Consider the following 19,329-nt stretch of genomic DNA (forward strand, 5'->3'; position numbering starts at 1 on the left):
AATTTTACATTGGTTGCATTTAAATGTTTACAGAGAGAGAGAAACACTAACTTAGTGTATGTAATAGTTAAACACTTGTAAGTACCTTTTATAATTGAAAAAAATTAAATTCACTTTGCTACTCAAGACTTAACACAAAAGAAATTTACATGTTTACTTTTATTTTCTGTATTTAAAACTAATACAATTCAAGGAATAAAATTCTTACCCTGGAGTCTCGAACATCTTTGTTATGTAGGGCTATGATGTCATTGGTGATTGATGCAGCGAGATTTTGAATATCATCGGCAAACTGGTGAGAGAATCTCATTTTGCGTAAGGTGTCTTGTCCACTACTTCTGGCAAGATGTTCTGTCATGGACTTGATCATCAGTTCAAAGAAGAACCTGTAAGGAATTTTTTTTTTAAATTCAGTATTTTTAATTACAAAAGAACTTAAAGGGTTTAAATCAAACACAAATGGCTGAAAATACTGAAATACTGCAGACAAACAATGTTGAGAGTAATTATTATTAAAGATAATGTGACATCTTGAAAGTGTTTATAAAATCTAATCGAAGTTCTTCCAGAAGGTATTGACTCATTCCTCTCAATGTTTGTTGATGATGCTAAAATTATGAGAAAGATTAAGACAGAGGAGGACAGCAAGAGGCTACAGGATGGCCTGGACACTGAAGGAATGGTACAACAAATGGCTACTAGAGTAACTCAGGCAAGTGCAAAATGACCAAGATAGGTGTAGGGAAGCAGGAGGCCAAACACAAGGTACCAGGTGGAAGAGGAAATCCTTCAGGAGTCAGGAAGAGAAAAAGATCTAAAGGTTGATATTACAGAAGACCTGTCCCCTGAAGCCCACATCAAAAGGATAACATCACCGGCGAATGCAAGGCTGGCAAACATAAGAACTGCCTTGAGAAACTTGTGTAAGGAATCGTTCAGGACCCTGTATACCACTTATGCTGGTATACAATAATATTCACAAAATATTATTCAACAGGTGTGAAGAACCTCACAATAAGTTCTACTCTAGGCCTCATCCTGATAACAATATACTGCAACATGTTATTAACAAGTAACATTTATTATCTAAATTCTACCTATTGCCAATATTCTGTTGAGATAATTCTCAATAACTGCCTGGAACTATTGCAGTTCTTAATTACTCAATCTCCACAAACTGTTACATAAGAATTTCATCCATCCATTTCAGAACATTAATGGAGTTACTAACTACACAAATATAAAATTAATTAGGCAAATATTCTAAACAGACATGTTCCTTGAAAAATGCACACACACACGCATCTGAGAAATCTGTTGAAATACTGGATGACAAGCTTGTGCAACAGCAAATACTTGCAGGAAGGTATATTAAATACACAATACTGTAATACAAATGCAACAGGTGTTTACCAGGAATTTGCTAGAGCCTTCTCTCGTCCAGTGCCATTTGAAACAACCCACTGAAGTGCCACTTCCTCGTGAGTTACCTTCCTCCCTGCTGGCCGTTGGAGGGTTATAAGATTTTCATAGTTGCTACCTGTTTGAAGAGAGCAAAAGTCCATTCCAAACATAAAAATAACTTTTTTATAAAGTATTTGCTTAGCCATTAAATTATTATGTAATAGGAGAAACCAACCACTGCTGTTGTGCTTTATACTACTTATTTTAAGAGTTAGATAACATTTTAATTAAAAAAATTCTGTATTTAAAACAAACTTATGAACTTGGCCACAAGTGAAAGTCAAGTGACACTTTAGCATTTATGTGATGCAGTGCTACATTATCCAAATAAAATTAAGTAGTAGTTTTTAAGCTACCAACGAGCGTGATTTTTCTTGTTTCCAACAGAGGTCAGAAGTTGTCAAGTTCAAATTTCGTTTTTTACTTGCAGATGGCCTGGTCAAACATTACAGAACGAGAAAACCTAGACACCTGGACACATGTCACTGAAAACTCATACATCATATGCTGCTGGGCAACAGCAATCACTTCACACATCAGAGGGGCTTGTTTACACTGATGATTCTGGGACTGTTTACCCCGAGGTTTGGTCTGAAATTGTCTGTTCAATTCTAAAAGTTTTTCAGTGTCCTCTACTCCCAATTCCATGATTCGAGAAGCCAGATTTTCTCAGGCAGATTTTGATGTTCATTTGGTAGATTTACAGAATTCGGCCCAATTTGTGTTGGAAGGTGAATGGCACACATGTTCATTGCTGACCCTTCCACTTCACTAGAGGCACGGGATGTGCAGTCTGAGGCAGTACCAGTAAAAGCTATTTGGGTTCCTTTCGACAATTTCCACCTTGGGTTTGATTCGTCGTGCTGATTGAAGACCGGCATCTCACAAGTTAACAGATTCCAACACAATCATTTCTCCAGTCACATCATAATACATGATACTTGTTGCTCTTTGTAATGTAACAAGGATTTTGTATCTGAACTGGATCCTGTTCTTTTGGAGTTTGGTTTCTCTAATAATACCTAGATGCAGTATCCAGTATTGAGTTTCCTCTTCTTCCTATCTGGCAGGAAATTCATGCTTTTTCCTGGAGAAATGAGAATATGTCAGACTTTGGTCATAATATAGAAAGCAGCTTTCTTTGTCTTTGAGGTTCTCCTGTCTGTAAAATCTCTTTACTTCCTTAACAAATTTATTCATGAACTTGTCTTGCCTTGTGAGGTTCGAATAGTCACGATGTTTGCTCTCTTAGAAACTCTTAGAATCTATCTTATTGATACCAGTAAAAATCAAGGTATGGTCAACAAGAAACTCTCCAACAAATAAGCAAGACTCAAAGATGTATAAAGCTAAACCAGTAAACTAGTTAAACTAGTGTGTGTGATGAACTCACAGAAAGTCATGAGCACTATTATTCAAATTTATCTGAGTTTAGTGGCATCACCATTAACCAAATAAGTTTCTCATTGTATATGTCTCTAAAACTGCACCGCTGATAAGTACCAATAGATAATGATGATGACCTCAAGATGATAATGATAATAAAAGCCAATTTCTCTTAAAAGATTGAAAAATCACATACATTTGGAAACTTTACCTTTTAAATCCAACATTTCTTCATCATCTAGTAACAGACATGCAATAAATTGAGGAAGAAATAGATTTTATGATATTTTAAAACATTACAAATGTCATACAAAGTAAAAGCATGGTTTTAAAACTGGCAAATGTTTGTATAAAGATAACTTATATGTTTAAACATATACAAATGTTATACCAAATTCAACTTATCATTATGACTATATTTTAAAATTAAAATGTTAAAATCCAAACCTGTTCTCATTGAATTGGTCCTGTCCAACCCACGGGCAAAGATCCCTCCCACTTCTGCATCTGCATCAATGCCTAGGTCTGGATTGCTGCTGCTCCTGTTGTGTTAAATATTAAATTAATGCCAAATATACTGCATTTCTAATAAGATCACTTAATACATAATTCAGTGACTATTGGATAGCTTTGTCCACAAAGTAGACTTTGTCCACTTATTCACTTGAAAACAATTCAGTGATTATTGGACAACTTTAACTTTGTCCAATAATCACTGAATCAATTCAGTGATTATTGGACAACATAGTACTTTGTTATAAACTATACAACCTTGTCAGTTATGTGACACTGTTTCTGTGGCATGCAGACTTACTGTAAGGACACCTGTACAGACCATGCACTTTTCTTGAGTGCGCGCACGTGGTCTGACCACTTGTTACGCACATATTTTCACTGGCCTTTCTGATATATCATTACTGTCTACACTCAGTAATCCAAATCATATGGGGCCTACCCCCCAAACAAGTTAACCAAACACTCAACTTGGCTGAATTTTTGACCAAGAATATCCAAAAATTACCAAATTTAACAACTTTAGTGCCACAACTGCAGCTTTTCCAGTTACTCCTGTTTACTAAGTTACTTTCACTATTCACTTGAAAACAATGCATATAACCTTTTAACCCAAATTCCTATTTGAGTTTAAAAAAGCCAATAACTCAAACACGAAGTCATTCAGATTACTTGAAGATTTGGATTACAGAAATTCTGATTACCGAGCTGTTACAATACAGTACTGTATTTGCAAATTGAAGCCATGTTGCTCATCAAGAGCAGAATGAATACATCATACAAAGGTAAGAGGAACTTTCTGAAGACAGATATAGGGGGCTGCGTTATTTGAGAAATGTGCTCATGGCTGGGAAAGAAAATCGGCTGGCATAGAAGCAAGGCACTGGCCCTAGTACTGTTTCTTGCATAAAAAAAGCAAAGGAAGTAAATCATGACATTTACAAGAGAGAAAAATGCTAATAGTGACAAATACATTGAAACCTTCTAAATGTGAGGATTTGGCTGATGCTGTTTACCAGTGGTTTAAACAGCACCATAGTCTGGGACTGGCTCTTGGTGGTACACAGCTACTCTCTTTAGCGGAAAGAATGCCACTAACCAAGTGCCAAGGATTTCTAGGCCAGTTTAGGGTAACTTCAAAAGTAACAATATGACATAACAGTACAGTACTATAACTGCTTTTTGCTGCCTCTGAGTTACCATGACCAACCTCTGCTACATAAAGCTAAGTAAACAAATGAATGTTTTGCATTTTTATATAAAATTATGTATATATATTCTCACAAAATTCTTTTAAATTACATTTGTATGTCTGGATATACAGAAAAGTGTATTGTATCATTTACTATAAAAAAAAGTCCAGAAAATATGGAGATACTGAAATTATTTAGAGATCTGGATTCTCATAAAATTCACATCAGGTCTGGAACAATACGATTCACATTTTCAAGGGTGCATTGTAGTTGCTAGTTTTATCTTGTAAAGTTTTTGCTGAAAATGGCAGATTACTGGCAATTATATTTTTTGCATGTATACAGGCACGGCCCCACACATATACATATACTGTACCGCAACATAATGTACAGTATTTTATGTGCATGTACAGGGCATGTAACTCTTTAGTCTTCATTTATGTAAATCTCTTACCTAGAATATTTACGGTGAGTAGGCACAGAGCTCGGGGGATGTGGGTGATGCGAGTGTGTGGGTACTGGGGTAGGAGGACCATCATCAGGATGAGGCAGGGTTGCCTGGTATGCCACATATGACAAAAGAGTGCTGTTCCGCCCATGCTGGTCATTCTTTTCCTCTAAGAGTGCCTAATTAAAATAAGAGAGAACTTTAAGTTATAATATATCAGTCTATAGCTACTCTTATATTACCAACTAACTACTTTACAAGTATGATTTATACTTGTTCTTAAGAATGATTATGCAATTAAAGAACAGGCTCTCTTTTACAATGGCCCACTTAAATTTATATTCATTCTACAATACACTTAAAACTATACATAAATTCAAAGTCAGAATTAAAACAGTACTGAATACTTTTTACACATTATGGAACATTTTTTAAGCTTTATATTACTAGTCTTTTGTAAAATTAGAATTCTTTTAACTACATTCAAATATCTGCAATAATGTGTGTTCCCCAATAAATTAAGTTTAGTAATAACATATTGAACAAAAATAAAACATTTGGTATATATGTTGAACTAAATTTAAAACCAGGAAACAAGTTCTAATAACATTTCAGAAAAAATATTACAGTGATAACCAGGAATTGTGAAAACGATGTCATGGAACAAACTTAAAGTTAGCACAGGTAACAGATTATTTCACGTGAACAATGACTTCATTCGTACACAGATTCTGTGCAAACTAAGCCAGAGTACTCAACAAGCAGTCTTTTGAACATAATTTCCCACACACTTACTGAAACACGGCCAACAAGGGTACCAATAGTCTCAAAGCAAGCTTGAGCAATGTTCACAAGTTGGCCAGCGAGATTGGGAGGCCAAACCAAGAGCGAGATAAGACGATCCAACAAAACAGGGGTGAAACGGACAAGTGGCTCAGCATGACAGTTCACCAGCTCCCCCATGCTAAAATGGAAAACAATATATCAACGGATCAATACACACAAAAATATATTGTATACCTACTGCAGTTTCTATACCTAACTTCAAGATTCCCCAACATGTATTAAATAATATATGGCTGAGTGTCTGTTTAGGTAATGCAAACCAGCTAGTCACCAAACATTTACTTTGACAAATTTACTTTGGGTTATCAAAATAGCAAATGGATAATTAGTGGATAACTATGCCCTATTGAGCTATTCCACTCAGAAGTTCCTCAAGTCAGTATAATGTCCTGGTCTTAAGAGTGGATCATGATAGTCCGGACAAGATGATATTCTGCACCAGCACAGCAGGGATCTTTTCCAGCATCCCTGGAGGTTAATGTTGTTACTGGTGCTAGGGAGGCATTAGAGAAAACCTCAATCCCAGCAAAAATAACCAAGAGAATGCTCACTGTTTAATAGTTCTCTTAAAATTTTCTCTGACGTATGTTGCAATTCTCTCCCTGAATTTTGTAATTTTAATACTTCCCAGTTTTTTACATTCATCAATGTTACTATGATTGCAAAATCTATTCTGTGAACACAAGTGCACTGTGTATTTGTAACATTTCTAATAGCACTGTTACTTGTGTAATATATCTTACGAGCATTGTCATTAAAACCAATGTCCTTAGTTCAGCTGGCTTCATTCTCGACTCACAATCCAGGATGCTGGGTTTGATTCCCAAGTGGGACAGAAATGATTAAGAATGTTGCCATTCACCTAATGCCTCTATTCAATTTTATTTGCAGTAAACAGGTAAATTTCACATCCTGTATAGCAATTCTCTTGCCCAAAATATTAACAACTATACAGCTGATCTTAGAGAAAGTAAGAGTTGGGGTGCAAAATCCACTTTCAAATATCTTTCAACAAATGTATGATGAAACACAGTAAAATAGTTTTTCCACAAAATATCCTTGTAAAATAGGGATGCATACTATGCAAGGGTGCATCTTTTATGCTGGCAAATATGATATATATATTCTTGGATTACCAGAGTATTTTTCAATTAGTTTGACTGCTTTTTACTTATAACAGTGTATCAATGAAACATTTCAGTTCGTTTATTTTTCACTTGGCTCAGAAGAAACAAGTATACATATTTTTATTCAAAACAAAGTTCAACATATGATCTTATTTTAAGACTGGCTTTGTAAATAAAAGGCATCTACACCTTATGAATCACTTACAGCAAGGACAGAAATGTATTATTATACTGTACTTACGCTCGCTTGAGCTCCCCTTCCATATTTGCTTCACCAATGCGTGCTGGAATACTACTCTCTTCCACCATCTTGCATAGATTGAAAAATCGGTCAATGTGCTTATCCTGGAACAGATAAGTTACAATAATTAAGAAAAAATACAAAACATATCTCTTCTACAAACTCTGACCAACTCTTTCCTGAACTGCTTATCTCTTTGTTACCTGCAGTATCTGAGCTTCCAAATGAGGTCTAAAGATCATATCATCTACAAATCATACAAGTGTTTATAGGGCATAAATAGTCTGATAAACAAATAATAATTATTTACAGCATCATCATAATATGACACACATTTGTATGAAATTTAAATAATCTTTCATAACTTGTTTAAATAATGAAATGCTCTACTGATATTTGACCACAATTAACAAACCATGCTAGTGTAAATTGTATGTAATTTTTGTGGTATTTTAACTTTACAGAAAACCACATTATTATTTCTATTACCATTCAACATCTTGTCAATTACAGTTTTGTTTTAATGGGTATTACCCTTCATCCACTTAATCATGCAGTAACTATCTATTATGTGTGAACTCTGAATCAATGCCACCCAGAAATTTGATTATGTAAAAACCTTTGCAATAGCTGTTGTGTGTTACACCAGTACAACACATTGTTTTGACTGAATAGACCATTGAATGTCGAGGATCTTACCTTAGGGAGCAGCAGAATGAACTGGCTAAGAAAAAGATATTAAAGAAACAGGAAAGCTTAATATTCCTTCAAGTGACCCATGAATCAAAATCTTGATCTTTACCTGAGCATGGACAGATGAAACCGCATCAACACAGACAGTAAAAAGCCCTTTGTGGTTGTCAACCCATTTTGTGCCTGGCAACTGGATATCTGCAGTTATATACGGATAGTTGCTAGGAGGTCGTTCCATCATCACTGGTAAGCTATGTTCGCCTGTCTGCAGACTACCATCACGGTACACTGGAAGCCACTGTTAAAAAAATAAATTTAGCTAATGGTAATCAATGCCAAACATGTACATTCTTAAAGGTTTTACTGTAAAAAATAATGTGCCAAGTTTATGAAATACTCCTTTCCGAGTTGCCATTCAGTTGCTTCCATAGTCTGGACCCAAGTCTGCCTGTGACTTTGCATTCCCATCAGGCTCTCTTGATTTGTGCCCCACAGTAACAAGTATCTGTAAATGGTCTTGCCACCTCAATGGGGAGTGTAAGGAGGGTATGTAAAGATCAATTCATCACTTCCTACAAGAATTAACTGAAAAATCAAAGGAATACCAGTCAAAGCTCTGAAAACTACCCTACACTAATTAATCAGTGCCCCAGCCACTATCAGATGGCAAACTTCGAGCCCGCACGAGGCGAGCTGGAAATTGGAAGAGACATCCATAGGTCCATCGAGCCCCGACAGGGTTTTCCAGAGCCCATAAACAGACTGCTACTGGAAGTCCAGGCAAGGTGTTGCTAACCGGTTAAGACCTCAAGGGGAAGATCAAAACACTGAAACCCCTGCGATGTGTACAATCACGGGGGCCTAGCAGAGGACCACCAATATTTTATAAGTGGAACTATAGCCACACCAAGCAGACCCCCATCAGGCAAGAAAAACAAAAACAAAAGAAAAACCCCACAAAAGTACAAAGTCCCCAGGGGAAACAGGAACTGGCCGCCACATAGGTAGGCAGGCTGCACAACACCTTGACCAGCACAATACCACTCCCTACCCAAGGCCAATAAAGGGCCACAAAACCCCAGCTGGGTATATGCTGCTTGGCATATACCCCGTCAAAGGCGGGGTATATGCCGAGCAGCAAAAACCCCTACGGAAATGGTTTTCCAAACGCACCAGGGAAGAGAACCCTAACACGCAAGGGCAGTGTTTCTGAGGGCAAACCTTGCGTGTTTGCCCTCAGAAAGGGCAAACCTTTCAGAGGGGGCCAGGTTCTGGCTCGTGGTCCCCGGTAGGCCAAACTCCATAGATTAATGGACCGGTCTAATATATCACACATTAGCCCAATAGTTCCAGGGAGACATACGGGCTCTCCACGAAAAACAAATAGTGCAACTCATCATCATTATAAAATTATCATATCCTATGAATATTCTAATAGAATTTACATGTCATTATGTTGGTAAATAACAGGTACTGCTATTTCAAAATTACAGTAATGTAAAAAAATACATATTTTACAACGACTGTTCTTTCTCTCCTGAATAACTATTATTAACAAATGCTGAAAGCATATTTCTTTCACAATTCTTTAAGCTTTAACTCAAATTTACCTAAATAACACACAAAGCTGGATTATTTGACTACGTAGTACTGAAGACTAAAGCATTATATTACCCCAGTCTATATAAACACCTTTTACTTACAGTGTAGCCAACAGGTGCCTCAATGGTTTTCTCTTCATTTTTCTTCTGGCAGGAAATATGATAAAAGGTAAACAGAATATGATGCTGGTCTCCAAGCACACCTGGTAACTTGATCTTGAACTCATCATAGAAATCTGGTGACTTATTATGGTAGGTGACAGCAGTATGAGCTTCTGTAGTGTATTCAGGACATGAAGATTTGCCAAAGATAACCGACATTGCTGCCTGCTCGTCTTCGCCTGCCATAAACTGAATTTTAACAGCAATGTTTCGTGCAGAGCCTGCATAACAGAAAATAACATCATTCATTTAAATACTTACATGCATATATGCACATAAATACCCATCTCCAGCAAAGCTAGCAGAATGCTATATACATATATATATATATATATATATATATAGTCTTTGCTCTAATGAAGCATTCTTTAGCAAATTTTATTATAAAAAATAAACATAGAATAGCTAAATGTGAGCTTTTTATTGCACCATGTATAATTGTAGATCATTCATGCCAAAAAGCAATTTTAGTGCCGAGTCCAAATACTGCATTGATGAAACGCATGAAAACATTGTAAAAGAATAAATACAACAAATTATTATAACAAGTATTATTGTCAAACAATAATACAAATATACTTTCTCAAACAATAACAACTCGAAGCCTATACACAAAATGACCTAAACACATGTTCTAAAGTCTTACTATGCCTTCAAACACCAGAGAAACTTTGCCTGATCAGGTATATAATTGTATTAATAGTTATTGCATTAGGTTTATGCACAGTATTTGCTATTTTGTATTAAATCACCAATATCAAATGCAAAAAGCTTGTAATTATATCATACCCGGTCTATTGTTAAAGTTGAGATCCTTGGGCGATACAAAGAGGAGGTTCCTGTAGTAATAATGAGGCACGAGGATATCTCTTGGAGAGAACTCCACAACTTCTTTAATGGGTCGACACTTTTCATCTACAGTTGACAACAGTGTACAAGATAAAACTTCATTAAATCATAGATCTATTAAACCAATAATTGTAAATTTCATGCGATATACTTTGAAGATTTTCAGATCTCTATTGACTGTATAATTATCATCATTTCACTTCACTCACTAAGTGTGGTTAGTTCAATAAAACACTACAATAACAGATCAAATATCAACATTAAGAAGTCTATGCAACAACAAATTTTCCTATGCTAACAAAACGTGTTTATTTCAAACCCAAACACTAAAAGTCTAACAAATATCTACCTATATAAAAATTTTAATCTATATCAAAAAAAACATTACAGGTCATTCAGTAATAGTCAATAAGCACTTAGAATAAATAATAATAATAAAAAAAAGCATTGCAAAAGTTATCAGAAATTAAAAGAAATATAATTGACAGAGTAAATGAAGCAGTAAGCATAACAATTAAAATATTGAGGTACAGTAGTATGGTCACGTATGGAGAGAAATAGAGGGGTTGTATGGTCATGTATGGAGAAGAATAGAGGGGGTTGTATGGTTCCATATGGAGAGAAATAGTGAGGCTGTATGGTCATGTATGGAGAGGAATAGAAAGGTTGTATGGTCACATATGGAAAGGAATAGAGGTTGTATTGTCATATATGGAAAGGAATAAAGGAAGGTTGTATGGTCATGTATGGACAGGTATAAAGGAATGCAAAAAGTAAAGTGGAATTAAACAAAATAAGTAGGAGAAAATAAAGCAAGAAAATTGAATAAAGGAGGGCCAGAGGATGTATTCAACTGGGCGCTGACAATACAATTGATGAACTTTTGTACCTTATGCTCTAACAGAGACGGCAACAGTGCACTAGATATATACGTTTCTTTTATTTAAATAAGTTAATAAGTCAAACAATTCAGTCCACTTCCTTTCATCCACTGTGCCTAAGTATACTGTATATACTAAAAATATATGTATATACTGTACATATAAATCAAATTTTAAATTACAGGGGTCTTGGAGTTTTTATGCTATAGATAGTACTACCTGGAACATACCTGGAGAGGGTTTCGGGAGTTGTTCTACTCCCTGAACCTGGCCTGGGGCCAGGCTTAACACTACAGTTGAACCAAACTTAACTGTTTAACTAACATGGTTTTTCGCTGATTAAATGACGAGAATGACAGCTTACGCCAAAGCCACGTGCTGGGACATGAGAACCATCCAGTGTTACCACTACTGAACCAAGCTAATTTTATAAAAAAAAAAAAAACAGCGTTGAATGTAATGAAACGCCATTTTCTGGGTGATACCCGGAGGCTCTCCGGAGCTTTACCAGACTGATATGCTAATGTCAGACTTTGGCATCAGTCATGTGTATGAAGTTCTAGGGCCTACTGGGGACTACGGCCAGAACCTGGCCCTCTCAGAGAGGCAAGGGGAGCAATGGCCTATAGAAGCCCCCGTGTGGTTTTAAGCATTCTATGTCTGCCATCGACCAGGTCAAGCATCCAGAAAGGTAAGCATTCCAAAACAAACTCCTATTCTGGTTAAAATTGCTACCAAGAGCCGAACTAGTGGATAGAACTCCCCAACAGAAAACAAGCAAACTAGTATGACGTCACACGTCACCGCACCGCTGTCTGCACAGTTCCCCCTTTCCCGGGAGGGGGAAGGGGGAGTCCCAGACCTCTCACGCCGGCTATCCACCCATCAGTTCTGAGGCTGGATGTCACAACAAGCAAAAAAATGCCGACCGGGAGGGAGGAAGGGTTGCCTCCAGGTCTCACCCAGAAAATGGCGTTTCATTACATTCAACGCTGGTTTTCTGGGGGAAGCCCCGTCGGCTCCCCGGAGTTAACTACCCACAGAGAAAGGTCAAAGGGACGGAAACGGGAGGCGGACACCACACACCCCTCAATGGAAGCGAGACAACCAGCAGCAAACGCCAACCCAAGGTGATACAGCCCCGAAAGGGCCCGGGAACAACACGAGACAACGAGCAGCAAGGCCCCTGCACCAACACCAAAAGATCCGTGCCTGAATGACAGCAAGGACACGCCGCCCAGATGGCAGTAAGAGCAGCGAAACCACGAACACCACGGGCGTGGGGAAAGAACACAGGCAGGCTAGCCGCAATAACACTGCTGACAACCCGAGACACCGTCACCCACGAACAGGGAAGAACGGAACCGGATCAACTCAAAGCTCGCCCTGGACATAGAGGCCGCGGCATGCAAATAACAGCGGAGGGCCGCTGTTATTTGCTGAGGGGGCCAGGTTCTGGCTATGATCCCCGGTAGGCCCTAGAACTCCATACACATGACTGATGCCAAAGTCTGACATTAGCATATCAGCCTGGTAAAGCTCCAGGAAGCCGAAGGGGCTCCCCCCAGAAAGATCCAGTATGCCTCTTTACACTACTCTACAGGTGTGCTTATTATCATAACACTTCCCTGCAATGTATTTACATTATACCCTTATCCGTCTCGTTTATATCTTTCTCATTATATCAGTTATCTGTACTGTAGTTTATTCTGTGACACTTTCCAATGCTCCCCTACATATCTTCAGCTTTTTCATTTAAATTCCATATATTAAAATTTAGCACTCGTCAACTACCTGGAAAGGGTTTTGGGAGTTGTTCTACTCCCCTAGCCCGGCCTGGGGCCAGGCTCGACTACATTATGACAATAGATTAGATGGATATGTCAAAATGTCTTTATGAAATTAAATAATTAATAATTTGATATGAAATCTGAGAGAAAATGATATTGCCAAGGAAAGAACTAATAATAAACATAGTATTGGCAGAAGCAAAATGTAGCATAACAAACTTCCAAGAACAATTTAATGTGCACCTGTGCCAGGAGAGGCAAAGATACAGAGAACAGAATGAAATTATGGACCTGAAAGGTGTTTAGTAATAAGGAGCCTACAGTTATACCATGATCAGGATATGTAGTCAAAATTCTACGATGAAAATGAGCAGACCTAAACCGATAAGATGCCCATCACTCATATATGCATATAAACAACATTTACATCACCACTGAGCTCAAGACTTTTGAAGAATCGAATAAAACGAAGAGCTAAAATGCATAAAAAGTAGTCATTATAATTCTACACTTTTGAAATATTCAGAGAAAAATTCCTCCATACTTCCCTAGCCCAGTTACTGAGAATAATAGTAATGATATCACAACAGACCTCAATCGATGTCTTTCCGATTTCTTACTTAACAATGTACAACGAGAATTAAAATAAAAAGTAATTTTAGCAGAGCTATATTATACATATATCAGTTATTAAATAACATATGTAGTTAAGGATTGCTGCATACACCTTTCTTCTGTTTAAATCATGGCTAAAATATGTATATATTGTATTAAATAGTCATCAAATTTGAAGATAAGCACACAAAGGAACAATTAAACTATCCGAGTACTGTATATGAACTGTTCTAAATAAATATATATACTGGTAACTTGTTAACATGAGCAGCATGTACTACTGACGCACCATGCAACAAACACAGGCTCTAGCAGACTCTAAACTCCTCTTCGGGTATTTAGTAAATCAAGTACAGCACTAAAACTTTTTTACTGTCAGCAATATTGTATCTCTATTATACTTTATAGATTTCAAATCAATTGATCAAACCATGCAATGATTAGTACTTGAAGAAGTTTTATTTAGGCAATCTACTACTACTTATACTATCATAACAAATATGTCAAATAACACGAGAAGAAAAAAGTATCAAAATTAATCGGAAAGCTTTATTATGCTTCCAATAAAGCAAAGTCATAAGCTACACACTAAAAATCTCTTGCTACTTTATGTGATCTTCAGTCATGTTTCATTTTTAAGATAGCATGGTTATCATCATTATGATGGTCAATATACATACAGAATTCCAGTTGAGAGAATGTCACAGATCAATATCCTGAACAAAACCTTTGTCCCATCTTTATATGCATCACAAATCTTATAAACAAAGAAAAATACTGATCCTTGTGTAAATATGCACACATTGTCTATGGAAGTGTTCTTCTTTGGCAAGAAAATAGATAAGTTGTTGTTTTTCCCTGATGGACTGACAAAACAATACAGTACTCATCTGAAGGTGCACAACTGGTTGCCACTGCTCGAGGTCACAAGTAACGCTAGTATGAACTTGGCTAATCTCTGTGAATTACAAACTCCTACAAATAAACAACACGTGCGGATATCAGATGGTTTAGAAGTCTCAACAGTACACTTGTTACACTTTCCTATAAGAAATGGCAATTTTATCTTGTCCACAAAAATTTTCTGCGGTATTTATACATCGTAAAAGTTATTTTTTTATTATATAAATGTTTTTATAGCAATATTACCCACCAGAAAGGTAATTAAATGATGTAGTGCCACTTAGGTTATACAGTAGTGTTAAGTACAGTAGTCAGTACCATCCCAAGTTCAAAAGGAACTTATCATTTGTTGGAATATTAACTTGAAAGGTACTCCTCGTCTACACTGGCATAGTTATGTAGTTACTTTCTCTATCATGATGAAAATAAAGCATGCTATTCAAGGTAGTATAATGTGAAAATTAAAACTACCAAAAGTGAAACACTCCTTAAGCCACAGAGTTATGAGAGATGAAGAAGCAGGCAATTAAGAGGCATCTAACTCAAACTTCACTTAGAATGTTGATCAACAGGTGACTTACAATCCTTGTCTTCCTCTTCCTCTGTCTCATCTGCTGCAATAGGGTTAAACTCAGATACACACATTCTTTGACAATACTTGAGAATAATTCTTTGTTATCAGAACTCTTAGACTAAAAGATGATTTTGGTGACCAAATATTCTCAAGATGTGACCAAGAACATCTGTGTTAATATGTTACGTTCTACATGAGCAAGTGTAAATGTTAAGAAATATGAAACCTACAATAATGCAACATATTAGTCCAGTATCAGTTCACCTGAATAGCTTTAATTTAAAGATTAAGATGACTATGGTGGCTCTTACACAAGCTAAGAAGTGTGCTTAGTGCCATTAGTAATCCCCAAAACATATTCCACAATTAGGAAATATTCAGCAGTACAAAGAAGTCCAAATAAATACCCTAACCCAATTCATCTAGCTAATGGGACCTCTAGATATGACTTCAATAATTATTACACATTAATTCATTCTTTATCTAAAACAGCTAGAGTGAAAGGTTATACTGTAGATATATTTTACTATGAAAAGAATAAAAACTTGTCTTTATTTTAGTGTGAACATTTTTGGGAAAGGTCAAACCTCCACCCCCTATAATGCAGGGGATGAGATCACTGAACCATATAGTGCTATCATCCCACAGGCTGACAAGAGGGAAACACTATTAAAAGCTAGTGGCTCAAAATGGCACTGAATGAAACAAGAAAGTAGATCAGGAATATACTGTATATGTCATAAGCTGTAAAACATCCTACCCATTAAACATATTTCTGCTTTCACTTGCAATGAAACTCAGGAAAGGTTACTCGTATAGTACTCTCATAACTCAACAATTATGGAAACGGTATTTTATGTTACGAATTTAACATTCGTTTGCAGGTTACATTAACAGGTTTGCATTTAAAATGGAGGTGACAGGTAAGAATATCCCTAAAACAAATACTGTAAATAATTGCCTATCTTTAAACACTTCACTGATGAAATTAATTAGTGAAATAAAGCAATACAATTTTCAGAGCCGGACATTAGCACTCGAGTGTTTTAAACACCACACACTGTAATATTGCATTATGTGACAATATACCTACAATAAAATTGTCACATCTAGAGGTCACAATTTTAAATATACTATTCTATAAAAATGCAAATAGTTTAAAGCTTAATAAATGAAGATATTAGTAATCATCAAATCTCTTTTAAAGAAATGCATCCACATTCAGTTAGTGTATGACTGAGCAGTATCTCTATAAAGCTTAAACTACTAAGAAGAAGTTAGTCATTTATATACAATTATTTGTATGTGTAAGAAGTCTATAACATTTTAGTTGGAATACCTTACAACATTCGTGTTAATTATTATAATACTCAGTCAAACATTACTTTCCTACATATATATATTTGGAGCTTGATAATTATGGAATTTTCTATTCTAAAATTGTTTTTGTTTATCATCCATGGGCCAAAAGCAACTATTATAAAGTTTAACAGAATATGTCTCCTTTATCCGAATAATACCATACTAGTTGTGTTTTTTATAGAAATATAAGAATCTTTAATTATTAAACTAATACCCAGTTAAACCTCTATGTTTGACTATGTATGAATTTTGCAAATACAGATCCAACCTTCCTCTGCTTTATTGAACATTTTACAAGTACAGGAAGAGTTTAGGATAAAAGTGCAGGAACAACCAAAGGTACATTTGAACAATGACTTGCATCCCATCCTAATGTGAACCAGTTTCATCTTCACAAAACCTTATCCCGCTAGTCTCATCTTACTTCCATTTCCTCAGCCAATCCAATCCAAATGTAAAATGCCTTGATGCTACAGGTATTTTATTGAAACGTGAACCAACCTAGCCCAATTACAATGATACTTGATACTATCTGAGCAAGTATTATATATGTATATCTTCAAAATACCACTTCCTAAAGAATTAACAATCCCCAAAACTATCATTATATTCTAATCTTTACTGAACAAGTATTAATATCTTTCCTTGGTCCTAACTCATTCTAATTGTCATCATAAACATTAACTATTTTTAATAATATGGAATATCCAGTTCTTAGGAGAAAAGAATTACTGTAAAAAGAAATATTTGGCTTACCAGGGTAGGGATGAAGCTTAACAAGTTCTGGTGTGAGACAGTACTTGGGCTGGTCACGCACTGGGGATATGTCTAGCTTGAGCAACCCTGGCAAGCACTTTTTCTTCAACTGATTTGATGGACGCTTGAGATCGGCCAGGAACTTGTAGAGATCATCATCCCGTAATTTATCCCCTTCCTGAAAATGTTCAATTACTTCTCAATTAAAATGCTCTTTAGAATTCATTTATACATACAACATTTATCAACAAATTATTTGCATGTCATTTCCCATATTCAAAGGAATGATAAAACATTTTTTGTGTTTAACCCTTAAGGTATTTGCTGTTGAATCTTTGACGAGAATAATGCATTCACCTACAAGGCATCAAAATGAGGAAACTAACAGTGGCAAAGAAAAATAAGCATAAAATTTATCCAGTATCCAAGATGATAATAGCATCACTTGAAATAATGTTTATAGTTCAGAATTCACATTAACCCTTCAGCTGTATGTGTCAAACAGGGACAATTGTTCATAGTACAATATTACCATTACATCTCATTTACTATTGTTGTAGCGAGTGCCAATTGTTCAAGTTTTAACAAAAATAAAGTAGTCAGTTTTTCAAGTACAAGTTTCATGGATGGTCCAAGTCCCAAAGTGCCCAGATATATCATGATTTACCATAGGTGTAAACTTATTAGTGTGTAATACACATGAGATTTGGCATCATTCAATTCACATAAGTATCTCACAAGAATGTAAGTCACTGAATTAAGAGAATATCTTTCTGCTCTTTAATAAAAAATAAAAGAAACAATTCAATGATACTTAAAATATATATTTACCTGTTTGAAAAATGATGATACAGTAAGGGTCACAGGCCGAAAGGAGTCCAGGCATGCACCAAACTCCTCCGGAGACCAGCTACGTCTCTTTTCACTGAAGCTTCTCCGCTCTAATGATCCTCTTCTTGTTAGTGAACCAGACCCACTCTTTCTCTTTAGTTCATCATAGCTAGAAGAACTCTGCTTCCGATCTAATGGAATATCATATTCACAAAAAATATAAACTTACACGAACAACCAGTCACAATAATTTGTTTCATGCCTCTAAAAATACAGAAAAAAGGATTACAAATAAAATATGAATTTTTTTTTTATAGAAAGGGATCTTTCCACTACCTACGGATATTTATGAAGGTTATAATTTCTAACTATTGAATGTAGTCTATTGTGTACAAAAAATATCCTTTAATAAAACACATGATGCGGCAAAGGAAAATGCTGGTAGAAACGATTTATAAAAAGGAAGTGAATTCATTTGTACTGTACAGCACATAACAGTTCACAAGGGGGGGGACAGCATTATCCAATTTGATTTAGATTTAAAAGCTTTAGTCATAGGTAATTTATATGAATCATTACAGTTTAGTTGGAATGAACAGGAGTACAGCAGTAAAATGAAACTTGCAGCTTGCAAATTGGCCAAATATAAAATCAAATTAGAATGATCAGAATACAATTTGAAGCATAACAAATTAATTATATCATGAAAGTTACAGAAATTTGAACAGCCCTAGTATTTTACATCTACAGATTCAGAAGCTAGCTTGGAGCAATATCACTCTGAACATACAGTTCAAGTAGCATTGATGCATAACATACACTGCCTTAAGAAGCACACAGGTTGCTGTTGTGGATAATTGCTAGTGTGTGTGTGTAATTACCTAAGTGTAATTACCTAAGTGTAGTTACAGGATGAGAGCTACGCTCGTGGTGTCCCGTCTTCCCAGCACTCTTTGTCATATAACGCTTTGAAACTACTGACGGTCTTGGCCTCCACCACCTTCTCACTTAACTTGTTCCAACCGTCTACCACTCTATTTGCGAAGGTGAATTTTCTTATATTTCTTCGGCATCTGTGTTTAGCTAGTTTAAAT

General features: G+C 36.0%; 1 protein-coding gene across 20 annotated transcripts in view; it reads right to left on the bottom strand.

Annotated features, from left to right (window-relative positions):
- Zir (dedicator of cytokinesis) overlaps nucleotides 1–19,329 on the bottom strand; it is an 89,297-nt gene that overhangs the window by 55,998 nt on the left and 13,970 nt on the right. For 8 of the 20 annotated variants that reach the window (XM_069328890.1, XM_045745221.2, XM_045745199.2 and 5 more), the window contains exons 9-21: nucleotides 18,236–18,426; nucleotides 17,405–17,582; nucleotides 15,294–15,326; nucleotides 10,464–10,589; nucleotides 9,615–9,895; nucleotides 8,021–8,209; nucleotides 7,219–7,322; nucleotides 5,800–5,968; nucleotides 5,011–5,183; nucleotides 3,298–3,392; nucleotides 3,062–3,088; nucleotides 1,414–1,540; nucleotides 209–386 (exon numbers count right to left, since the gene is read on the bottom strand). In XM_069328890.1, coding sequence (XP_069184991.1) covers nucleotides 209–386; nucleotides 1,414–1,540; nucleotides 3,062–3,088; nucleotides 3,298–3,392; nucleotides 5,011–5,183; nucleotides 5,800–5,968; nucleotides 7,219–7,322; nucleotides 8,021–8,209; nucleotides 9,615–9,895; nucleotides 10,464–10,589; nucleotides 15,294–15,326; nucleotides 17,405–17,582; nucleotides 18,236–18,426 — 1,871 coding nt within the window. The remainder of the gene's footprint in view (nucleotides 1–208; nucleotides 387–1,413; nucleotides 1,541–3,061; nucleotides 3,089–3,297; nucleotides 3,393–5,010; nucleotides 5,184–5,799; nucleotides 5,969–7,218; nucleotides 7,323–8,020; nucleotides 8,210–9,614; nucleotides 9,896–10,463; nucleotides 10,590–15,293; nucleotides 15,327–17,404; nucleotides 17,583–18,235; nucleotides 18,427–19,329) is intronic. The other 12 variants (XM_069328888.1, XM_069328887.1, XM_069328886.1 and 9 more) reach the window with 5 other exon arrangements.

Source organism: Procambarus clarkii, chromosome 22 (assembly GCF_040958095.1).
Source record: "Procambarus clarkii isolate CNS0578487 chromosome 22, FALCON_Pclarkii_2.0, whole genome shotgun sequence".
NCBI lineage: Eukaryota > Metazoa > Arthropoda > Malacostraca > Decapoda > Cambaridae > Procambarus > Procambarus clarkii.